At 40.7% G+C, this 26,189-nt stretch overlaps 1 protein-coding gene across 20 annotated transcripts in view; it reads right to left on the minus strand.

The window, feature by feature from the left end:
- Positions 1-26,189, minus strand: part of LOC129495544 (transcription factor 4) — a 356,507-nt gene that overhangs the window by 7,727 nt on the left and 322,591 nt on the right. For 14 of the 20 annotated variants that reach the window (XM_055303148.1, XM_055303145.1, XM_055303147.1 and 11 more), the window contains 3 exons: positions 25,379-25,457; positions 22,730-22,806; positions 19,796-19,999 (listed from right to left, as the gene is read on the minus strand). In XM_055303148.1, coding sequence (XP_055159123.1) covers positions 19,796-19,999; positions 22,730-22,806; positions 25,379-25,457 — 360 coding nt within the window. The remainder of the gene's footprint in view (positions 1-19,795; positions 20,000-22,729; positions 22,807-25,378; positions 25,458-26,189) is intronic. The other 6 variants (XM_055303161.1, XM_055303149.1, XM_055303146.1 and 3 more) reach the window with 1 other exon arrangement.

Consider the following 26,189-nt stretch of genomic DNA (forward strand, 5'->3'; position numbering starts at 1 on the left):
TTTGGACAGTTTTCCTTTTTTTTTTTTTTCCCCTCCACTATTCTGATCCTAGGAAGACACCATACTGTAAACACTCTTTAGGTTTCCACGAATAAAATTACAGAATAGAGCACGAGGACTTGGTCCGGAAGACACACTGCTGAGCTTTTTATTAACTACTACTACCCACTCTGGGGGCCAGAGATGGTGCACAAGTGACAGTGAGGCAGCAGTTGCTGACTTTATAGCTTACGCCTTAAAGCAAAGCCATTAAGCATTTGCAAACCTAGAGAAACACGAGTGGCTTACATTTTCATCTGCATCTCCAAGTAGTTATTCTCTTAGCCCACTGTTAGGTGGACATTTTTGCAGGACAGTGGGTCTGACACTACATGTATCTACCCACGAATTTACACTGCTACGAATCAAAAAGTTTTTTTTTTTCCAATCCAAAACCAAAAACCCCACAAAGCAGAAAATCTTCCCTCTTTTCTGCTGCCCAATGTTTTAAAAGAATATTTCCAAAGAATGCAACAACAAGAATCTGAACCGACAACAATAAAATTCACAGAACCGAACGAAACACATGCTCTCCAAAGGCAACCTAGTATGAAGTATCACCATTACATAATCCAAAACAGTACAGAAGGAAATAACTCAGGGCGAAAGGGAGGGATCACGTAAATCATACTAATTGCTCAGCTTCAAAATATAGCAAGGATATAAAGGACTTCAAGACTCCTGAGCGTCAGAAGTATAAATGAATGCTGTAGCTAAGGGTCCAGGGCTAGACGTCTGCCACCTGTGTGCCTGTGTCCCTTCCCAGAACATTCTGAATGGTGGCTATTTAGCGTTGATGTGGGTGCTTCAAATGTAAGGAGACCTTGATTACCTCCTAAAGCAGCCTGTTCCATTTTAATCACAAGTTGGTCTCCTTATATATTCCACCCACTGATTCTAGTTTCAACTTCTGGAGTTCCATGGAATAAGTGCTTCAAGCTCCCTTCATATATTTAACACCACCGCCAGGCCACTGCTGTCTCCTCTGATAACCCAAGCCCCATCACTTACAGGCAGGGCAGCGGCAGGCCCACCCGGTGCTCCCACCATTTCTCACTCACTCTTGGTCTGTTTTTATATTCGTTCCAAATACAAGAGTGACAGATAGCTATTTTCTAATCAGGTGTCAGTTTGCCATTTTTATATTTGTCCATTTAAAAGACTGATTCGATTGATGATTATCTTTTCAATCTAAGATGTCAACTTGTAAGCATGAATTTCACAGGGCTTGATCACATGGTAGCTCTTTAAGTTTATCAATCAGTGTTAACCCAAATAATTATCCTAGTGCTGATTCCTATTTATTGGTATCCCAATGGGCTTCATCTCTTAAATTTCCGGTTCTAAATTGTAATCACTGAAAGTAGCCACAGGTTTGAGTATAGTAAAGATGTAATCCCTTTTATATTAAAATCATTCTATTAAAATATTTAAGCCTTCTCTGTAAACATGTATGATGTAATTTAAGGTTAATATTTTGCTTTTCACTTGAAATATATTCAGATATTGATCTTGCACTTCTTTTTTTCCTTCTAGATCACATTCAGATTAGTTTTTATGGGAGGAAAAAAGAGCCCATAACCAATTATCTTTATATTTTCTTTGCCTTGACTATTATGAAAGATTAAGTAAAAAGAATACAATAACGAGAGTCAATATCTAGATTTTACCTGTAACTGTAACCATGGACAAGCTATTCAAATTCCAAATGGGAAAATAACATTAAGTTATAGAGAATGAGTCCCATGTTTATTGCAAAGAGTGATAATATGCAAAGCAACCGTTATATAATAAGTACGTAATAATTATAGATACTGTCACGTGAAAATACTTGCATACTACATTAAAAATGAGAGTCGATGTGGTTCAAACACCTTCAGAACACAAGGTACCTTCCTTCATGGTCATCTTTGCACTCTTTGTCTCTATTTTGTTCACATGCATTTGATTTTAAATCCTTCTTCTACACAATGAGAGTAAAATCTGTTTAAGAATTGTAAATGTTTGTTCCAACTGTATTTGTTTGGATTTTAGCCATACATGTTACCTAACTTTATCTATTTTCTATAGATCATCTTAGGTCATCTCAAATTTTATACCAATCATTTTCCATAGAGGAAGTTGGGAACAAACTTACTCTTGATTTTTTTTTTTTTAATTTTTATTTTATTTTTAGAGAAAGAGAGAGAGAGAGATTCGTAAGCAGGCTCCATACCCAGTGTGGAGTCTGATGCAGGCTCGATCTCAGGACCCTGAGATCATGACCCTGAGATCATGATCTGAGCCTAAACCAAGAGTCAGACACTTAATGGACTGAGCTACCCAGGCACCCCTATTCTTGATGCTTTAAGGCTTCCCTAGTAAACTATATACATTCCAGGTCAAATGAATAAATGATGAAGGGTCCAGAACCATGTGGTAATGAGCCTGATTTTCCAGGATGAATTCCATTGCCTGGGGCTGTGGAACAGTATTCCAAAGAATTAACTTTGCTTTGTTTGTTTCCTTGGCCACAGGCAGCATGCCCTAACCCCATTCACTTCTCTATCAGAAACATTATTTCTGGTCACAAAGAGAGAAAGAAAGACAGATAGTGAATGGCCAGCACAATCCATCACTGGAAGACCTCTGAAATAGGAGGAGCCACGTATATACACAAGGATTAGGGCTTGTCCACCTTCCAGATGATAAATATGTAATTAAATAACTAGAAAAAAAGCACAATGAGGAGGGCACATGATGGGATGAGCACTGGGTGTTAAACTGTATGTTGGCAAATTGTATTTAAATTTTTAAAAATGTAAGAAAAAAAGAATAAAGCAGATTCCTTCAACCTACAAATCGAATCTAAGGATGGTACCTATTTTTAGAAAATCTATACTTCACTAAAGTCCTATTTTAATAACATTTTCATCTAGATAAGCAATAAAGTTAAAAGCCAGCCTAACTAAAAAAAGCAGTTCATTTTATCAATACTAATTTTTTTTTGCGATCTTCAAGAATAGTCTCCTTAGTAACATACAATGTGCTTTTAGATATATTTATTCTGAATGTAAAGGACAAACCTATATATTTCAAAATCATTCAAATGAGTATTAATTGATCAGAGAGTACATTTATTAATCCAAGAAATATTTACTAGTATACTTTATGCTTGTCCCTCCAGGAGGTGCTAGAGACAGTGAAGAAGTTAGACGATCTTGTGGAGTTTATAGTGATCCTCTGTGGCATTTCTGTGCACTGATCAATTCAGTGTGGCAGTTTTAACAGTAAGTTTCTCAAGCAAAAAGGACATTTATCAGATTTCTGTAATTTGAGTTTTGAACCCAGAGATCTCTTAGGACCTAAGGACACTCGTTGTCTCTCATGGGCCATTCCAGCCTCTCTTGTCCCTCCTCTGGTATCTCTGTCTTTCTGGCTTCTGTCCCCTCAGGACTACAGGCTGGACTCTCCCTTCATGCTATCTCTCAGTACATTCTTTCAGGTTCTGTACCTGCTGCTAACTCCCTCTGGCTTAGTGTTTCTGAGTTCAGAAGGCCAAGATCATGAGTTTGAAGCAGACATGGGCCGTCCTTTGAATGGGCCACTCTAGGGTCAGGTGTCCCCATTACTGGCCTAATGAGCTACAAAAGAAGAGGAGGCAAGGCCACGCGGTCCAAGCTTGGCTGCCCCTTCTGCCCATACATCCTGCTCCCCCATATCATGGTTCTTATGCACAAATATCTAAGTTACCCTGCATCTCGGTCAAGTTATTATTATTTTTTTTATCTCGGTCAAGTTATATTCAAGTTCTGACAGCAATTTAAACTCTCTCGTGTTAATTTATCAGTGGGAAGAATTAAATACCGTTAGAAGTGCATTACTTCTTCTGAATCACGTAAGCACCATATAATTTTAAATAACCTTACTTTCCAAGGAAATAATCAATATATTTATCGGGAGCACTTTTCATTCACACTATAGAGACTTAAAGGTTCTGAGGGACTTGGAACCCAGGTCGGCCGAAGTCTCCATTTTACAGAGAAGAAAGCTAAGGAGCTAAGGTCGGAGATAGTTAAGTGACTTGGCAAACATCTAGTAAGAAGACTAAAATAGAATTTGGGCTCAGAAAACTTATAACAGCATCGAACAATCTGGTTTGAGGTGTGTGTATGGGAGCGGAGTTAAGAGACAAAAGGCGTTTACTTCCTGGAGCTTTTGTTTACAACAGTGTGCATACACATACGCCTGTGTGTGTGTGTGTGTGTGTGTGTGTGTGTATAGCTATAGATACGGAAACTATTTTATTTTTCTTTATCATAGGGGGAAAAAAATCCACCATAGTTCACCAACCATGGCCAAGGTCAAGATGTCTAACCAAATTATAAAATGTAATATTTGCCACAACTCCTCCAACATAAACAGATTTAAAAGATATGCAGTTTCGAATTAGGTGGCTGCTGGCAAGGCTGTTTTAATGTGAGGATGCGCGCAGCATCCTGGTAAATACCCTCATCCTGATCCTTGAGCTCCCAACAAACACCACAAACAAAAAAGACATTCAGTGTTTCTGCTCTCTTTGTTTCCAGGGAGTATTGTGAAAGTAATTATTCTGTTGTATTTAAGAGGCCTATTTCATGGATGGGAAAATGTATTAAATTTCATTTGGCAGTTATTCAATCCTTGTTAATGTTATCTCCAGAGATAACTGCTTCAAAGCCAGCTTTCAGACCTCGGTCCTTCTCTTCTACCATAATCCTCCTAAAAGAGTATATAGGGCGGGAACTCTAGGAAATTGCTCATCAATTTCTAGACCAAGCGATAGTGATACAAGACCCGATAGGTTCTCAGGAACTTTTTGGCGTAGCAGAAGAAAAGGCATTCATGGCATCCGGCTGCAAATTTTTCTTTTGACATGGGTGTTTTTTAGAAAGAAGAAACAAAACAAGGAAATGGGACAAAGAAAAAAAGTCCTGGTAGCTTTTACTTTTCTCTCTTCTCTTTCTCTTCTTGTTTTTCCATGAGCCCAAAAGAAAACTTGAGGGGCTCTCGCTGTAATTAGACACCCATCGACGCAGAAGGCAGCTCTGCTGTCTGGCCGGGAACCCCGCGCGGAGACCCAGCCCACCTGGCCCTACCTGGCAGCTGCCGGGCGCCCGATTTCGGTTTCAAGGAGCTCCCCGGCCTCCGTCGCGTTAGGCGAAGGCAAGCTGATTTTCACAAACGGGCAAATCACCGCTTAGGCCCCACTGCATCCTGTAGGGAGGTGGGGCGCGGTCCTGCGGACCCTAATGGCTCCCAGATGGGGACCCCGACGTGGAGGGAAGGGCGCGGGGGCGCGTCCCACGAGGAGCAGCAGGGCCAGCGGCGCCCAGAGGCCGCGGAAAACAAGACCCACCTCGGATAACCAAGTCCTTTGTGCGAGAAAGCTCTGCCAGCTGGGCCACTCTTCAACCACAAATATCACTTCCATATTTCTCAGTTTAAGAACTTATCAGACGACCTTTTTTTTTTTTTTTTCAAGATTCCTGTGATTAAACATTTAAAGGACTTTTCACTAAAGTCAGATCTGGATTCAATTCTTTTGTTTGGGTTTGGATTCCTGGGAGAGGTTTATTGGGGGAAGACTTCCTCCCTCTAGAGAGCACCTGTCTTCTCCCCAGAAATCTCACAGCTTCGCTTATGCTTTGCCTGAAATTTAAGGTAATTCCTTACTGCTTATTCTCCCGGTGATAAAATCATTTTCAGGAGGATTTTAAACATGATGTAAATGACCCCGACTTGGCAGCCCTGACGTGTCACGGGATCCGCTAGGCTGAAACTCCCATTGAATGTCCACCAAAATGGTTAAAACGAATGACCCTGTGATTTAATTCGAGAGATGCAAATGGCTGTTATCTGATTTCAGTTCATCTTTTTTTTTTCTTAACTCGTACGTTCCATCTATTAAAACTGTTTCATTTCTCTCCTCTGTATCTCCACCCTCCGCCCCCAATTCTCTACATTAGTTTCCTATGGTGGAAACCATAAGTGGACGCAGTGCACCAAGTAAGAACCTCAGCAGGTGGCTCTCAGAGTCCATTTCATCCCTTCTTGCCCCGGAAGCAGGTTAGTAAATAAGTTATAGGGAACTAAACCTAGTCTATGCCTGGTGGACCAAGTCTATCCATCACAGAGATTCGGGTGAAAGTTTGCAATTATCTGTACACAGCTTCTTTCGTTTGGACTGAAGGAAAAGACTCGATGTGTTCATAGAGTCCTGGATCCTGCAGTACAAACACACCTGTGAGGGTGCACAGCCACGGGGCTGGCTTCCACTCAACGCGCTCTGTAGCCAGCCCAGCAGAGGTCTGCCACTAGGGATTTAGCCTCACCTAACTGGCCTTTATTTTTTAAATGCCTTTCTTATCATCCAAGTAACACATGCCTATTGTAAAATAGTTGGAAAGGAAGTGGAAGTGTAACAAGCTTGCCTAAACTAATGAGACATTCCTTCCCCATCACTTCCTAAATTTTCCCCTTTTGAATGTTATATTCCCTGCCCGTCACCTGTTCCCTTGCATGTCAAGGTTCCAGCACAGCTTTTCATTGTTCTATGGATCAAGCCTAAGATCGATTACCTTGTGCATCTGTGTCCTTCACTTGGACACCAGAAGACCATTCCAGTTCTCTCCTGTTACCAAGTTCCTTAATCTCTGACTTCAGTTCACTTCAACCCACTCAGGGTTTCCCAAGGGCTGCATTCACTCCCATATCAGCAAGGCTCTTGAGCCAAGCCCTCCCAGCTCTGCCTGCCAGAGCTGGTTTCCTCTGCACAACTCACCAACCACTTCTCTTTTATTAGTCCCACAGATCCCCTTATTTGCACTCCTCATCGACCGTCCGGGTCTCCAGAAGTCTCACCACCTTGCCGGGCCTGGACAGGGCTCTCCCCCGACTGCTCATTATGGAAACCCTCACCAGTACCCACTCAAGGACCATGCAAATAGGGCAGGGCATACACTTCAATGCTTCTGTTTTGCTGCCTTTGATAAAGCCTTTATTTGTCTTGAGATGTAAGCATCCCAAGGGCAAGGACTGGGTGCATAGGTCATTGTATAGGACTGTAATATCAGAATGTGCAATTAGATGCTTCATGAACGGTGATGACGCAAGTGGTAAGTCTGTGTGAGGCTATTTCCGGAATCTGAACCTTTTGATATTGTCAAGTACATATTTTGCGCGTTTCTCTCAAAAAAATAAACATTTTGTTTAACTCAACAAATGCCTCTGAGATGTCTGCTATGCACAAGGCACTATTTAGGTGTTTGCAGGAGAAATAATAAAAGATACATCTATTACTTAATAATAATTAGAACCTAATGATGGTGGAGGCATATATGACAAAAGTGAATGTCATGAAGGAGTACAGGGTTATGCGGGGTTTTAAAGGATGGGCTTTGAAAGAAACCCTTGAACTGAGAAACCAGGGACTTCTTCAAGAAGGTGGCATTTTAGATAGGCTTTGAAAGATGTGTAGGTTTTTGATATAAATTATTTAGATTTTTTTAAAAAAACTGACATTTAACATCAATGAGATAACATCTCAAGTCTAAATCAAAGTTTCTATTTTTACATCAAGAAGTGGCATTATTTTGATATTAAATCTATATGAAGAAGCAGCTAAGGACTGCATATTAACGTGTTTTCATGTTGTCAGACTACATAGTTTGGACAAAAAGCAGATTTTAGTAAAGCCCTTTATAAACCTCACAGGCTTTACTACAAAGTGAACAAAACAGGGCATTTTGGACACAAATGGTACCTCACTGTATGTATGTATTATTGGCCCAAACGACTCATTCTTATTTAACTGCAGTGAAGTCTTTCATCTCCCAACTATACAATAATGGTTTCCATATGACCAGTGGCTCTGCTATAAATAAGATCAAAAGCAAAAGAAAGGGTTTAATAAAAGAAAATGACATTAAGAGTAGCATTAAATCGGGGGGGGGATGCCAATATTCAACTCTTTTGTTTGTTTGTTTTGAGACTGAAGCTCCACACGGTACTAAGTAGCTTCCCCATATATCATGAAAAGGCATTTGACAAGAAGGAGTAAAATGTACAAAATCCATTTGGGTATGCCTTAGAGTGGGAAGGATTAAGATGGGGGACAGTGGGGAGTGCGGGGGCAGGGAGGAGCACCCCCCTCCAGAGGCAGGCTGGACAACAGGTAAGCAGCTTGTTTCCCATTGAAAGAGTTCAAGGGAACATGTCGATGGCAGGTTCTCTGTCCTTTTCTGTTCTATTTAATGGAGATAGACTTTTGGTAATCCAGAGATTCTCAGAGAATCATAACATTGCTCAACTCTCGTACATGAGTTCTGAGAAAGGAAGTTTTTTTTGGCAATGCGCAGTGACTTGATATGAAGAGCCAACTTCCCAAACAAATTCTCTTCTAGTTCTCAAAAAAAAAAAAAAAAAAAAATCACAATGTTAATCTCTATTCCCGACTGGATAAACAGCTGCTAATAACCTCCAGCTCCCAGGGGAGGAGGTTGTTTCCTTTCATCTTCAGACTGGTGGATATCTGACGTGCCCTGGACTTTAGTGATTCCACATGTTCCTTCCTTGGTCTTCTTCAAAACTGCCCTGGTACTGGTCTTGCCAACCCAGGTTTCTTTTCGCCCTTCGACTGCATCCGTAGACTTGGAGGACATCCTCGGTTATGGTAGTACAATCATTTGAAATTGTAGTTCTTTTTACTGCGGGTGTATTTAAAGAGGAAATTCAAGCACTTATAACACCTAAGGGAAGCTAAAGTCTTGGACCTTTGTATTTGAAGCCTTGAGAGGGAAATAACCATTTTGGTTTCCTTCAGGCTGAGCTAATTATTCACTCAAGGGCTGGCTACATTCAAAGATACTCGGTTCCTAACAGCATCACTAATGCGATTACTTACCTCTCTGTGTTGGTGTACTACACGCAGGGGCCAACATCCCGCTGTTCCTCTGCTAGGAAGTCCCCTGCAGAAGGTTACAGGGCCAGCTGGCCCCCAGAGTCATTGTCACTTGTTCTCAAGCACCTGCTTTACTGGTGACCTCAGTCCTACACCTCAAGATTCAGACATTTCGCAAAACAGCTTTTTAAACAAAAACCAGCTGTTTCCCATCTAGACTACAGGGGGAAGAATCTGGGCAGCTCACAGAAACATTACCCAGAGACTACCATTCCCCAATAACTTTCACACACTTTCAGCTCCAAACGAGACCCGTCCGTGTGCAGAAGCCAGGGAGAAGGCAAACGTGAAATTAAAACGTGGAAACTCAATACCCTGGGTCTTGACGGCGTGTCTAATTAATGGCTTCAAAATGAACGTGGTTATTGTATCACGATAGTGCTTCCCCAAAGATGTCATTTAACTAATATTGGACATATCTTTTGCTTAAACTCAACTTTATAGTTTAAGATGATTTATGGATGGAGAGGAAGCTATAATTATGCACAACTGTGAATGTCAGCCAATTAGGTAGAGTTCTCGTGTTTCAGAAATGCGATGTTCAAGCTTTTTTTAATTTTTTGATTTTTTTTTTTTTAGGTTTGCACTCTTAAAGCTGCTTTGCCTAAACCCTCTTCTTATTTTGAACCCATTTTACACTTCTATTTTCTAAGCAATTAAGATACTTTTTATTCGAAAAATTTACAGCCACAATAAAAGTTAAAATAACACCACGACCACAGATTTTTAAAAAAATATATAAAATGGCCAAGGCCTAGTCTTGGCTTTTAAACAGTGCCAAGTTGCTCCAGAATTTTCTGTTTTGGTATGAATGACATAACTGAATTACTTCATGAGCTGCTACTTTAATTCCTAAGGGTGGAAAATTCCATGAGTTAATTTAATTTGGATGTAAAAAAATATACATGAAAACTCGCTCTTCCTGTGGACTCTCATGTGAAATATTTGAGCCAATTGTTGGAGCTGCCGTGCTTCCAGGAGGGGCTTTCCACCCATCTCGGCCTGGCTGGTGCTGCAGGGCCTGGTATCATCAGAAAATTCGGGCACATAAGATCCTTTATTTGCTGCATATGTTTTTAATCACTTTATTTGATAGTTCTGTGCAATGCTGCTTCTAGCCTGTCTCTAATGCTGAAATCCTACACGGATGCTAACATGGGCTCAATGACACCTTTTCCAGGAAGCTTTTCCTAGGTGTTTCCTAAGGCTGGACAACATTCCTCCTTCTCTGAACTGTTTCTTAAGTCACTTCATAATTCCACCTTGTATTACAGTTGGGCACAGACCCCTGTTATCACTCTCCTGGAGTCAGAGGCCTATAGGGTCAGAGAGTCTCATGCACATTTTGTAACCTTCAAAGGATCTCAAGCACAGAAGACAGAGGATGAAGGAATGAACATCTGTGTAGTTTCTGATATATACAATTATTATCTTTCCCCCAGAAAATCTGCTTTCTTGAGAAAACAAGGGTAGTAATACCACCTTTTTAAAATGCAAGGGCTGTGCCTTTTCTAAACCATGCATGGTTTAGCATTATGTCCTTGTCCCCAGTAAAGGTTCAATAAAAAATATGACAATGACTATGCTATTAAAAGCATTTACCTAAAAAAAAATAAAATAAAATAAAAGCATTTACCTTCCTTTTCCTCTATTATTTTAGAAGAAAGCAAAGTAAAAATACGATGGGGCCGAAGAATCTCTTTTAAACGTGTTTTTATATTTTAAAAGTGGGGAAAACAACCAGTTTTTTAAATTTATTTAAAGTTCATGACACTAGGGTGCGAAACACATACTTTAGGGGAAAAAATTAGGGAACTAGGCTTGCTTTGTCCTAAAGCGGAAAAAGGGAGTCTTTGGGGTTTGATGGTCCAACGCAGACCGACCATTTTGTTTCCAGGTCAGAGGGCCTGTTTTGAGTAAAAGAGGTATTGGGGGGGAGGGCGGGGGGAAAAAGGGGATATACCCAGTTTGGACCCGCTGCTGTGGGATCTGGGCACACATCATGTCCTAACCACTACTCTCAGGGGTTGTTCATGGAGCGTAAGTGGTTGTATTTAAAACCTTTTGACTTTTGTATAAGTTAAGGCAGAAATACCGAGTGTCAAATGGTGAGCTCTACCTTTCTGAAGGTGCTGTACCTAATCCATGGTTAAAAGAATTTCTTTAAGTCAGACAGAAAAAGACAAATACTGTATGTCCTCATATGTTATGTGTAGAATCTTAAAAAAAAAAAAAAAAGAGGAACTCAAATAAATAAGAGAATAGTAGAATGGTGGTACCTAGGTGATATGGGGAGATGTTGACCAAAGGGTACACCCTTGTAGCTGTAACGTGAGTAGATCCTGGGATCGAATGTACAACATGGGGACAGTAATAAACAATACTTCATTATAGATTTGGAAGTTGTTAAGAGTAGATCTTTAAAAAAAAGTTATCACCAGGCGCACAGAAAAAGGTAATTATGTGAGAGGATGGAGGTGTCCACTAATCATACTGTGGTTATCATTTTGCAATATATAAATGCATTAAATCATCAAGTTCTATACCTTAAGCTTATATAGGTTTGATGCCAAGAATATCTCCAAAGGCTAGGAAAAGTTTTAGAAAATAAAAATCTCTTCAAGTTCTTTTTCTTTTTTTTCCCTTAAGTTTTCTTAAAATAAGGTACAAAATTGATATAGATTAAAAAAAAAAAAACCTTTCAGTTGAGACTGATCATTGTGGACATTAGGGTAGATGGTGAAACTCTATAGATAGGCAAATAGCCTAATCAAAGAGAGAAGCGTATATGGGTTTCTATATAGTAGCTATGGAAAGATGATGGAGATGACTAAGATCTTGAGTGAAATCTATAACAGGCTATTTAAAAGATAGTTTCAAAGTGCTGTGAGAGAGAGGCAATGACTTCTCAAACCCACTTTGGTCCAAGAAGAACAAGTTTTTGTGGACAAACCTCACTTCCTCATTCGTGGGAATGCCACACGTTGGGTGTCTTGTGATAATGCTAAGGTCAAAATGAGAGAAGGTGGAGAGCAGGAGAGCAAAATTAGTTGAACGTTACTGGTTGAAATATGAAACCCAAAGGCAGGGGACGATGTAAGTGTCAAGAGAATGTCTGTAGCAGGAACCTCAGGCCTTCGGCTCCACACCCTCCCCTAGTTAACATTTTTGTTCGTGGCTTTGCTAAGGGCAATAATAGCACCCATCAAATTTACCCACGACAGAGCTGCAGCATGTCACCGAATGAGGACCTACAGGAGACCTTTCGACTGCAGTCTGAAATTCAAAGGCATCGAAAAACAGCAAAACAACAAAACCCCACAAAGGCATAACATGAAGTTTTGTAACGGTACAACACAAAGTACACAAGGGTAGTTGAGATATGTACGACTTATGGATTTCAGCTGATTATAAGTTCAATATTTCCTAGCAGGATGATGAAGTCATCTTCAAAAAGGCTAACAGGATACTGTTGGGTGGCCTTTAAATGAAGATACAAATCACTGAATGAGTTTGGTAGTAGATCCACCCTAGTCCACCCTGGTGATTCCTTGAGCACTATGTTCAGTTTGAGATTCGACATGCTCAAAGGTCCTTGAAAAAGAAAGCATTCCTTTTAAACTAGGGGGAACATGCTGGAAAGTCATAAAATCAAAACTTTCATGGTGGGGGGTAAATATTTGAAGATATAAATATCTGGCCCAGAGGCGGGGGGAAACTGAATAGACTGTTTTCAAAGAACTGTTAGGTTCCTAAAGTATTTGTTGGGTTGACTTAGGGGTAAACTTCAGTGACCAGAAAAATGAGGACTGCACAAAGAAGTAAATTTGGGCCGGACATAAAGAAGAGTTTTCCAACATTTGATAGAAATGCGCTTTACGGTCATTTAGAGCTATTTATCCTTGGAGGAAGGGGGCTGATAGAGGCTTGTTGACTGCGTTGCAGGGGATTTTAGGGGGATTTGGATAGGGAGGATAGCTAAGATCCTGGAGATTCTACGGTAGTAATTGCTTAGAAATGCAGCATCTGCTCAGATTATCTACAAAACTTTATGGAGTCAAAATCTGTGAAAAGGTAAGAGGAGCAAGATTGAAGACGACAAAGTCTCTATGGGTCAGACCTTCCCTGGAATTTTCTGACTTCTGCCACTCTCATGACTATATATACCAGTTAATGCCACCCAAGATAACACGTCCCTGCCCATGACCCTCTCCTGTTGCATGAAGCCAAGGGGCAACTGTGGAAGTGCCTTGGGTTTCTATCATGGTGAGTGTTGAGTACGCACAAAATTGTTGAATCACTATGTTATATGTTTAAAACTAAGATAACACTGTATGTTAATTAGATTTCAATAAAAAACAAAAATAGTTTTTTCTTGGGTTTCATTAGTTTCAGTCAGTAATGAAAAGGTTCGTAGTATCAGCCACACTTTTGAAATTGCTATGGTACTGGGTTAGAGAGGAAGTTCACTGCGGTGGTGTGGTATTCAGTACAATGAGGACTGCTCTCCTTTGGGGGCTTGTCTGGTTTCTATCCTAGTTTGGCCATTAACTAGTGGGCGTCCATGCTTGGGTCGCTTCCCCTTTCTGGGCCTTGGTCTTCGCCAGTAAAATAAGGGGCACAGGCGAAATGACTTCTGGGGTGCTTTTAGAACCTAAAAATTCAACGGTCCTAACTCTTAAAAACTATGAAAGCAAAACTAAGCTGTTTTCTTATGAGGCCCTGTGTGGTAAAAGTTCTTGTATGTTCAAATGTTAGGTAAAGAGGGATGCCTGGGTGGCTCAGCAGTGGAGCATCTGCCTTGGCCCAGGGCGTGATCCTGGAGTTCTGGGATCGAGTCCCACATCGGGCTCCCTGCATGGAGCCTGCTTCTCCCTCTGCCTATGTCTCTGTCTCTCATGAATAAATAAATAAAATCTTAAAAAAAAAAAAAAGCAGAGGTCAATTTAAAAAAAATGTTAGGTGAAGAGAAAAGGTGCTTTATCATGTACTGAATTTTTTTCTGATAAATTCTTTTTAACCCCAATTAAAAATGTTATGAACAGAGGGAAACTGGGCTAGGATTGGCTTACATCTAAAAGCCAATCCTTCCTCTCCTCTTCTCGTCTCTCTTCTTTTTCTTTCTTTCTTTCTTTCTTTCTTTCTTTCTTTCTTTCTTTCTTTCTTTCTTTCTTTCTTTCTTCTTTTTCCTTCCTTCCTTCCTTCCTTCCTTCCTTCCTTCCTTCCTTCCTTCCTTCCTTCCTTCCTTCCCTCCCTCCCTCCCTCCCTCCTTCTTCCTTCCTTCCCTTCTTCCTTCCTTCCCTTCTTCCTTCCTTCCTCCCTCCCTCCCTCCCTATTTCAAGTTGAAATGCACGGTTTCTGAAATGTGTGCTGCATCCCCCCCTCCGGTGGGGGGGGGTTCTAAGAAGGGGTCTCAGGGATGCTGTGGAGGATGCATGTGGATGGGGAGTTCTACAGGGCTCCTCCAGGAAGTGAGCTAGAGCAACCAGATCCTCAGGAGATCACTACTCTTCTGCCAAGTGACAATGGCACTCTTCCCTCCCAGGTAGCAGAGCTAAGTCCCTGCTCTCTGGTGGGGCTTGCTAAATTGCTATAACAATGTGTTTTCAAATATGTGTCCTTTTCTACTAAACTGTGAACCCTTTAAGAGCAGAGACCATGTGTTAGCACGGAGCCTGGCATTTGGTAATCACTTGATCAATGTTTTTGGAAATGAATAAATGGACTTTAAGCAAAAAAGGTCTGAGAACCACACGGATACTATATATTAACAATAAAGGAGATTTTTAGCTAAATGATCGCTTCACTGCTGCTGACTCCACTGACAAGTAATCAGAAACACAGAATCACATGAAGATATTTTTGATGTGGGTTTGGTTCTTACTCAGTTAAAAGAGGAGATTAGGTCATCTGAAAGGCTTGCTTTCAGGTCTCATCTGTGGATCTGAATACTGAGTGAATACTGGAGAGAATTATTTTTGAAACACTCACTTCAATAATTTATAGAACCTAATGATTTAATATCAGGATTAAGCATGGAGATATCTGAGGCACGGAGGGGATGGGGTGCGGTTATATCTGGGTAATTAGCTTAGTGATAAACCCACCTGTTTCCTTATTCTCCCACATTCAGAGATTTCTGCTTTGACTCTGTCGGAAACGTGGGTGGTTTTGGTAAGAAAAATAATTTAAAATTTACTACTTCATGACCCCAGTAAGGAGAGTGTACACCTCTCGCCACTTAGCACAGACATGCTGACTTAAGAATAAATGTGTAGACAATGTGGGTTTTAATCTAGCATACCACCACACTGGGCGGGGGCGGGGGGGGGGGAAGGAATTCTTTACCTCTGCATTTGGGTAGAGAGCTGTCCTGGGCACTTGGCCCCAAGATAGCTGAGGACTCTTTTATCAAGGAGCATTTATCAAGATTTGAAAATCACGAGCTCTTACCTCCCTAAGATTAGTTCTGAAAAGGTGCACCTAAAACTAATCTCTGGGGAGTGCTAGTGGTAGTAAACAAAGAGCGTGGAACACAAAGGCATTGTACCTGAGTTGAAAGCTGGCTTCATGACTTGCGCCTCCTCAAACCTAGTTAGGCCCATTTGACCAACGCCTAAAATGGACATCACCATCATCCTCAGAGAGCTCCTGTGAAGACCTCCTGAGATAATGTTCACGGAGCACCTAGCAGAGGGGCTGGCGACTTGTCCAGCGGTCAGAAAATAGTAGTTTCCTTTCTCCCATTCTGACTGACGATTTATTCACTGGTGTGTGTGCGTGTGTGTAGGGGGGGTACTCAAGGAAGTTACAATATAGGGGGTAAGGCAAAAGTCATGCCTACAAAAGGTATATAGTTTTGCAAGACTGGGTAGATATTTTTATGTAGCCAACACTATGATTCACAGAGCTCTGGAAAGTAGAAAAGAAAACAGACTATCACAGGTGGAGGCAGCAAGGGAAGGCTTCCTGGAAGAGGAAGGATTCGAGCCAGAGCTTTGAGGGTGGTGGGAATGAGACGGGCGGAGAGAAGTGCGCAGGGCAGGCCAAGCCCAACAGACACAAAAGTACTTAACGAGGACGTCCAGGGCAAGTGCTGTAATATGCACAGACTGGTCTGAATGGAAGAAATTCTGCATGTTGGACTAGCTAAGCATACAGCTTTTGGTAAATGGTAAAGGGGCTTAATCAACTGGATCAAGAAACTGGTCTTTATTTTGTAGATAATGGAAAGCCAGAGAAGGTTTCTGGGCAGGAAAGAGCATGGCCACATATCGTCTAGAAAGCCTGCAAGTCTACGACATTCACGCTAGCATTATGAGCCATGCTGCTGGGAAAGAAATCCCTTTCATTACACTAATACTTAGTAAATCACTGAAGACCTACTTCAGAACTCCAAGGAAAACATTTTATGAATCAAAAGCTAAGTACAATATGTTAGCAATTAAATGAGATAACATAACAGCCGAGGCAGAACCAGTTCTCCCCACCACGATTTCAAGCTGCTGCAGAAAAGAAATGCTTCTATCATCTTCCAAGTTATCAAGCCATTTTGTTTTGATTTTCGGAAGGCGGGGAGGAAGCGAGAAGAGGATGGAGGTCAAGAGGATTCAAAGCTGTCTATTCTTTAATCAGGAGGCATTATTAAGGGGACTCACAAAGGAGATTTGCTCAGAACAAGCCTAGCCCTGGGATGGGTCTTCAGTCCCTCTAAGTGGCTTCTGCTCCAGAACCAGGAACGAAGGTGTGTAGCTGGAAAGAAACACCCACCAGTGTTCTCCGTAGTGAGGTTTCCGGTCCTTACCTCCCACTGCTACTTTATTTACTGCAGCTGGCCAAGGTTTTATAGCCTGTTTCATGTATTAAAATTCAAATGTGGAAAACATTACCAGTATCCTCCTTGATACTTTTTTTGTTGTTGTTGTTCGGGGCAAGGGGGGGGGTGGTTTTTTTTTTTTTTTTCTCTTCCCCTTCAACTTCCTTTTTATTGTGGAATGTATCAAATGGTCAAAGGCTAACTTCAGACTGACTAAATTCAAAAACTATTTCCTTTGTTCTGATGTTTTTGTTTGAAAATTCATACCAGTTTGCGCAAGGAAAAGAAATGACAATCCGATCTCTTTCACACACGTTGGGGAGTTTCAGGCTGGGGAGCTCAGACCCTTGTGGACCTGCTGGGTCTTTGTGAGAAGAAAGGAGAAGGACGGCAGGGCCTCTGCTGGTTGTAAGGGCAGCAGGCTGTGGCCACGCTGCATCTCTGGAGCTACTCCTCACCTGGTTGGCTGTGCGGTCATCCCTGACTGGATTAGAAGTGCCTTCAGAGGAGTGAACGGGGAACTTTCCCTCCTCAGTAAAACTAGCAGCTTTATAGCTTCTGCAGAGCCTTTTCAAAACCAAATCAGAAATGTTTCTGGGCAATATTGGCAGATTATTTCTCTTTTCCTATTGCTCCAATGCATTATCTCCCCTTCCCCTCCAGCCAGATCAGGCCAACTTCCCCTCTCCAGAGACGGTTCTAGTCCCTTCATCCTATCCCACCTTTGAATCAGACTCAAGGGGGAGGCAACCCAAAGGTCACACAGTCCCCCAAAGCATCTCTATGTATAGTTTGTTATTTTAAAGAACCACTTAACCTACATCTGGTATTTAAGAGCAAACGTTACATATTTATGGAAAAAACTGTCTCTGAAGCAATGTGCCCTGGGTGTACACTGCATCCGTTTAACATATGCAAAACGAACACAGCTACAGAAATTAAACTATTTTTCTCTTGATTGAGAGCAGATATAGAGAAATGGTTATAAGTCACAGATCTGGCTTTTAATAAAGCCAGATTTCTTAATTAAAAGCAGTATTGTTTAAACATTGTAGTTTAAAAAGAAAAGAGCTGTACAAACTAAAACCTCATATTATATGCATCCCAAGTGTATTTAACACATTACCTGAGGCCAAGCTAAATTAAAATCTAGATTTTCCTTTTGTAAACTCTTAGCAACTGCCATGAATAGACAAACAATTTTTACTCAATGATGAATTTTTAGGATAGAGGTCAAGGAAAAGCAAAAGAGAAAAAAAAGATTTAGCTTTGGCATTCAGAAATATCTTTCCACGTTTTAGAAGTGAGTTCATTGCTTCTATTTATAAACCAGTATTTTTGGTTTCAAATTGGTTGCAGGTTTCCATGATACACCGCTCAGGATGGTCCTCTCAATCTTAGTCTTTTATTAAGAAAAACTGAAAGGAGGACAGAAGAATCCTACTGAGCAAGAACTTAACAAGTCTCAGAATAACCTGTGCTTATTTTGCACTCTCCTCTTGGAATCATCAGTAGACAAGAGATGCTACATTGGTAACAGAAGATGGACCTTCATCCAAGCAACTGTTTAAGAGTCTACAAGGTATACACCAGGACACTACAGTGTTCATTAATCAGGAAGGAGTTTATAAGAAGTGGAATACACGGAATCATTAATTAGCAGTAAATTCTCTGCCCAGTCAATCACCTTATGGTCATCACTTAACATTTTGTTAAGAAGATTCTGACGACTGCAGCAACTGGGTGGCTCAGTCAGTTAAGCCTCCAACTCTTGGGTTCAGCTCAGGTCGTGATCTCAGAGTCTTGAGATCAAGTCCCACATTGAGCTCCACGCTCAGCACAGGGTCTGCTGGGGTTTCTCTCTCCCTCTCCCTCTGCCCCTCCCCACACATTAGTGCTCTCTCTCTAATAGATAAATAAATCTTAAAAAAAAGGAAGATTCTGAACTTTCATAATCATCCAAAAAAGGAGGATGCATTTCCCAATGGTTTCTAAAAGCAATGGGCAGAGCTGACATTCCAGTTCTCATACGGACAAATCTGCTTAAATATTATTTAAACAAACACTTACTCATAAACAGGCAGTGATAAACTACTATATCCTTAAATCACAGAGTCCCACACCATATATTTAGACAGATAAACACAACACATAGTTCTACCTCCCACACTCAAAAGACATTGATTTGGATTCTTTGATAATAATAAAAAATTTCAAACTATTCATATCTGAAATGCCAATACTGTAAAACGTACAAAAGTTGAGCCCTCTAGATGACATCATTAAGATGAAGACTTTAAAACACCAGCAATGACCCAGGGATGTCCTCCAAGTTATACAGTCAAGTAATATGAAAACACATAGCCACCCAAAGACTTGTACGTGAATGTTCATAGGAGCATTATTCCTAATTGCCAAAGAGCAAAAATAACCCAAATATCCACCACCTGGTGCACGGATAAATATAACAGATCCCTACATGAGGGAATCTTTTTTGGCAATAAAAAGGAATGACGCTCTGATACAGGATGAGATATGTATAAACCCTGAAGCATCACACTGGCTGAAAGAAGCCAGTGAGTCGGAAAAGACCATCACATACTGTACGATTTCAGTGTTAAGAAATTATCGATAGGCAAATTATAGAGACAGAACACATTAGCCGTTGCCAACGTCCAGGGAGAGGGAAGATTGGAGAGTAACTACTGCTGGCATGGGAATTTCTTTTCTTTTTTGCAGGCGATAAAATGTTCTAAACTTAGACTGCGGTGATGGTTGCATAATCCCGTGAACATTCTCAAAAACATGGAGTTGTAAACTTTAAGTGGATGAACAGCAGGTAAGTGAATTATATCTCAATAAAGCTGTTTAAAAAAGAAAAAAAGCAGGAGCAGTAGTATTTATACTTGAAATTCTAATTCTATATGGTAACTAAAGAGTCTCCAAATTTCATCACTTACCATGAGTGAATGTCTGTTGGCTGAAAGAAGACCGGTTCCATACCCTGAGCCCAGACCACCCATTGCTCCATTATGAGAAGGTCCAATGATTCCATGCATGTCCCCATGACCACCGGGCATAGCTGTGGATGGGCCCACTGCATGATTCCGGAGAACGTGAATAGCATCATCCAGTCTTTCTAAGCGATCTTCAATTCGGCTTTGCTGTTGGTTAATAAACGACGTGAAATTTGATTTAGTTTGAAATGCATGCGTAGGTTATAGAAGTAAAATGCGAGTTGACACAAATCACACTTTGGGTTTCTGAATGTATGGTTCTAATAAATCTTATTTCCATGAGCCAATAATAAAAACAGTGACCTTCCGAGGAAACTCGTGAAAAATGTTAATGGTTTATCATAGTGTTATTTTTCATGAACAAAGTATATTTTGTAATTCTTCCAGCACATTATAATGTACATATGCCATAGTACATTGCTTGAAAGAGAATTTAGATTTACTTTACAAATTTTTTTTTGTATCTATACAATTTGAGAAACATTCTAGCAGTCATTGGTTAGAGATTTCAACAAATTAACAATGGAAAGATGATGTATTTATAGTCAAATTATTTTCTTTGAGGCATATGTCCATCTCCTCTGCAGCGCTAATGCAGCGCTCTGCAGTCAAGGACAGGTAAATGCATACAGACTATAATTTCTTATTGCGTACTATCTTTTTACCAGCATTTCTTGCTTTCTATCTGTTATTACCAGCCCGTGTGTGTGTGTGTGTGTGTGTGTGTGTGTGTGTGTGTGTGTAGAGGGGAGTGGGAACTCAAAATGGACACAGAAAAAACATTACAAAAACTTTGTCAACCCAAGTGGTATGAGATTCCAAGACTGAAGAATCACAAAGATGTGAATTCATTGTTCACCAGGGCCCTCTAGTTGATTCCAAAGCCCTTACTCTGTATAAAATTCACTACCTTATGTAATTAAATTATACAATTCAAAACCAACTGAACTTTTTTTTTTTTTCATTCCTGCCAGTGGGATCCAGTTTTCTTCAACTAGAGAAGGCCTAGACTATAGTTTTTGGTGAAGAAAAAGCACACATAGGTGTGTATTCACTTTTTTCAGTATGACCCATGACAGCCAGTAAACATCTGCATACCCCTCTGCCGTGTGCATTTTAAAACGTGCTATTTCACTGGCTCTTCATTCTCCATGTGTAAGGCAAGCAGGGCAGACATTAAATCCCTACCATATAGATGTGCAAATCAGGCTCAAAGAAAGGAAGTATTAGTTACTCGGTGTCACAGCGCCAGGAAATGGTACAGTTAGGGTTGAATCGAAGTCTCTGGACTTCAGATCTAGTGCCTCTCTGTACTAGATCATGCTACAACCTCCTTCGATTTCCAACGGGCTGTGCAGACAGATGTATGAGCTCTATTGCATGAGAAAAAAAACATTTCTATTCTATACCGACAAAAGGAATGTGTGCCTAATACAGTCAAGTCTATGGTATAGAAAACGTTCTGATTTGGTGGGCTTTGTTGTTAGGGGGTCTCCCCTAAGCTCCTAGCTGTTACTGATGCAATCTTTGAAAAGGTGCGAAACTTCGAGTCAATACATCATAATTTATAGAAATGGGAATAATACACACTTCCAAGTGTGAATGTGAGCACTGAAAAGAAGTAATGTGTGTGCCTATCACCCCTTCTGGCTCACAGCTTCCTGGTGGAGAGAGCAGTTTCTGTTTGTGAGTCCCCTTGTGAGCGCTGAGTATTCAGAGAACTGAAGCTCTAGTTCATAACTATGAACCGAGTCTGTATGGTTCTATAGTGGGACATGACCTAGTTTTGATACATGGGTCCCAGCGAATAATTGATGCAGATAAACACTTAGGACAACTGTGGATTACATGGGTGTGGGCTGCGGATTACTTAGTGAACGTAGGCAAGGCAGCTAGTGTATACGTTGTCTTACCCTCTGGTTGCCTTTAATGGCTCAAAGGCATTTGATCCCACACTATGCCAAGGAAGACCACAACCAAGGGAGACACCTACTTTTGTACATCCATTTTTAGATTTTCCTTAATTTAAACAGTAAGCCACCAAAAGGGAAGAAAGGAAATTCTGAGCTGCTGACAAGTCATTCAGTTAGATAGATGGATGAGTCAAGGTCTCTTCCATGTTCTATCTCAAAATATGGATGAAAAGAGGGAAACCCACCCCTGAAGGACTTAAGAGTTCCTTGTTGCTACTTCTCCCCGTTTGATTCATACCCGGACCAAAGGCGGCTCAGAGTGGCGTGATTTCATGCACATTGCCAGCCACATCCACCATGAGTTGACAAAGCCTAGAGTGTCAGACACTGAATCATCACGAGAGTGTTTATAATATTAATTAAACCCATGGAAAATTTCAGCTACTGGCTCCTGGAAGAGCATTTAGTGACGTTACTAGAGTTCTAGAAGAACCAGAGTGAATGGGGAAACAGATAGTAGGCTTCGTATTCAGAGGTCAAGAGGAGAACTCCCATAAGCCTGCCACTCTGGAAAGAAAAGCAGAGGTATACTGAATCTTCAAGTGTTCCAGCCACGCAGGTTGGCTGGATCTCCAGCACTCTCATATCAGGAAATCATTAACTCACTGCCAGGGATCCTTCTCAAAGATGGGACGGATGCTGCTATCTTTCCAGGATTTTTAATCTCTTACCTGGTCCTAGGTATTTGGAGCCCTGGGGCTTTACAGTGTAGTAGTGTCTGGGGTATAATCTACAAACAGGAACAAATAGAGTCTAATAGCTCTGACTCTAACAAACTTGTGCGCTAAACACCAATCTCAAGTTTCTGTTAGTGAGATAAGCATCTTGGAAAGTGTAACTAGGTGCAAAAAAGAAGAACACGGTCACAAAATGGCTAGAGGAGAGATTAGCGGATGAGGCTTACCAAAGAGTGTAAGGGTCCTTCATAATTAGGAGATGATGAGGCCTGTCCTCCGTTTCTAGACCAAACAGCTGTGCCTGCTGGTATTAAAATGGAGATTCCAATGAAATCTATATGATCTGAAAACAATCTCGCAGATATTTTAAACAGTTCTTTTAGAAATCGCAATGCTGATTTTCCTTTGGAAAATTAAGATAAATACATGTAATCCCTCCCATACAAGAATTCTGGGACAAGGAAGAAACATTTTCAATTTCAAACTTGACGGGGACTCAGAATTCTCTCAGGCTTCCTCCTAAAAGGGAACATTTAATTGGTTCTGAATTTTAGCTAGAGAAGGGTTCCTACTGCAGAAAAGAGATCACTATGTAGTCAAGGCACTTCTAAGAATGCAAAGGGGGATTCCATCATACCTTTGTGCAAGGCCAGTTTGCACAGAGAACCAAAATTCTCTCACAATGAAGGACGGCATTGCTACTTGTTTTCAAAATGACCTTTAAGAAGGGATAAGCCTTCCAAACTTTTTGAGGGAATAAGATTAGTTGGCAGTGATCCACTAAACAGGAAATTTAAAAACTCAATATAACAACAATAATAAGTAAGTAGTTTCTTCTGAAGAAAAGAATTATTTTGGGATCCGTTAAACTGGATTCCTGCTACAATCCATATTACATGTCTAACCTATGAAACAAAAACCACTTTTAAATATAAAATAAAGCATACTCTATGTGGAAACTAAGAAATAATTCAAGAAAGGGAAAAAAATTGTATGGCCTCACTGTAATCTCATGCCCTGCATGGTTAGCATCTAAAAAAAAAAAAAAATCCTTGCTTCCCGTCATTTCTGGCTGTGCATGTATGTGTATTTTTATGCTAAATAAAAGTAGGATATTTTGTTCAATTACTTTTAGTGATAGGATATGGACAGAACCAGCTATTTCCGGTGTGCAAATAGCAATTTGTCCCTCTATTTACGTCTTCTTAAAGTTCTCTCTTCTTAATATGTGGTCTTTTGTGGTACATTAGCAGGACCCCAAAAGTGGCCTGTTTCTGTGTCTTCCACACAGAGCATGCTGCTCAGGTTTTGGGTGATGGTGACATTTTCTGGAATGATGTACGCATTATAACTGTCTTCTCCCATCATTAACCTAGAGGTGGAGTGGCAGGATGGCGAGCACTGGATTCTGGCCCGAGCTCTGCTACCGTCACTCATGCAGCCTCATGTACCTTTGTGGTACCCTTCCTGGGCCTCAGTACGCTCATCTGTAACATCAGAGCACCAGACTAAAACAGCTGTTCTCAAACTTTATTATGTTCCCGATCCCCCCACCGAATTATAAGATAGATGAAATTAGAGCTGCTTTGTTTGCAATGGGGAACTTGGAACTCTCCCGGCTCAGTCTCCCACACCACTTGCCTCGCTGGGCTCGACGCTATCTCTGTCTCTCTTTGGCTCTGGACATTGACACTGGTGATCATTTTCCGGAGCCTAACTGCACGAAGACTGGCCCAGGAGTATGTAATAATCCTGAACTTTCTGTACTTTTTCTGTCAAGGGAATGTTGCATGGCTGTTCCATGATCCTCTCAGTATCATCTCTGTGTCCTTTCAGTTTCAATTCTGCCCATTGGTCCCTGTGGACTTGACGGTTCAGCCACCCTTCTCTATTCTGTGACATCCTCCACCCCATGTCAACAGAGGCTCAGAAAAAGCCTGAGATTCCATCCCACCTAAGCCATGGCCATCGCCTGTGAAAGCTTCGTGCAGTCCAAAACCGCCTACTCTCTACCAGGGAACCCAGTTTATGATGGGCCATGTGAATGGTGCACGCAGGGAATAACAGAGAGATCGAGGCAGCAGCCTTTAGGCAAGCGACTCCCCTATAAATTACAGTAAGGTCAGGTTTCAATCAGGTACAGATGCAATTCAGTTTCTTTTTTAGAAACCACCTGTCCTCTTTCCCAAGAAGAGAGACATGCACCAGATAGGGCCTTCTGGAAGCATTTATACTAGAAGGGCAATGCCCCTTTTAAATGGACCTCTGAAAAGTGAAACATTTTACTCACATAATTCAACAACTTATAGTTTTACTATTTGAAGCCATATTTGAAGTCATTCTAATTTGTTATATTTTAAAGGCAAATATCCCATTTTACTTCACACTCTTACTTCTCAATTTATTTACAAAATTATAGTTCTCCTCAATCATGCCAGTGAGGTGGACTTTAAGAAGGAAATGCAGAAAGTCTAAAATTTCTGGGGGAAATGACCCTTTTTGAACAGTCTATATTTGATGACTATAAAATTTATATTCATATTCCTGATTGTATTAGCTGGGGTTTCTCATCTTTGGTGTCTTATTAGAATATATTATTCTGTTGACTATTTTCTACAGAGTTAAGAAAAGCTTAAGAAGTTTTCCATATGCCTATGTATTCTACAAACATCTAATTTCTAAGAAGAATTTTGGATGTAAATGGCTATACTTTCATATGGCAGTGGAAAAGACAAACCTTTCCATTTTTCTGTTTGGAAATGTTATGTTTTAAGCTTTTAGAGGGAGGCAGTTTCCACCTGCCAGATCAGGAAGTACAAGAGGGAAATCATTCTCATAAACTGGTACCATGATGGGGTTGGATTTAGGTACAGTACCTGAGAGAGAAGGAGGAGAGCCAACAGGAGTTGAAGGGTTTGATGAAAAGCTGTTGTTAGTGTGATCTGGAGAATAGATCTTAAAACAGCGGGGAGAAAAAAAAAAACACCCTCATTTATTAGGAATAAAGAATCAACAATTTTTAAATGACAGTGTCGTTGCAGTTCATCTAAAAATTGCAAGTCATAAAATACATGTAATAATTGACTCTAGTACTAATATTCTAAAACGAAAAAATTAACAATTTCTTTAGTTTTTCAAAATAAGAATTCTGAGCTCATGTAAGGTGGTGGGGAGTATACTGGACTAGGGTCCGTACTCCTTTCTCTCCCATGTCCTACCATGGCCCCGTGGCCATGAGTAAGCCACATGAAGACCCTAAGCCCCCATTTCTTCCTCCATCAAACAGGTTAGACAACATCATCTCTACGATCTTTGTCCAATTCCTTCTCCACCATAATTAAGGCACTTAAGGTCAAGGCTTTAGATGCCCATTTAAGTATAAACTTCTACTCAGGTCACAATGCTTATTTTATGCTCCCAACGGGAAGGAGAAACCAACCGAAGAGACAAAATGTTAGAGTAACAAATCTCCATTTACAATTGTAAATAATCCTGTCTAGCTTTTGAAGAGAATCCCGGGCCTTCACCCTCATACAAATGGAGTGTGCTACTTCGTCACTAGTGAACATGCAAGAAATGATAAATTCTAGCCTCCCGGCAGTGGACAAAGAAACGGAGTCCCCAGGTGCCAATTATGTGACAATTTTTCACAGACCTCAGGTATGGTCATTTTTGTTTTTTCTCCCA

The sequence above is a fragment of the Nyctereutes procyonoides genome, unplaced genomic scaffold (assembly GCF_905146905.1).
Source record: "Nyctereutes procyonoides isolate TBG_1078 unplaced genomic scaffold, NYPRO_anot_genome, whole genome shotgun sequence".
NCBI lineage: Eukaryota > Metazoa > Chordata > Mammalia > Carnivora > Canidae > Nyctereutes > Nyctereutes procyonoides.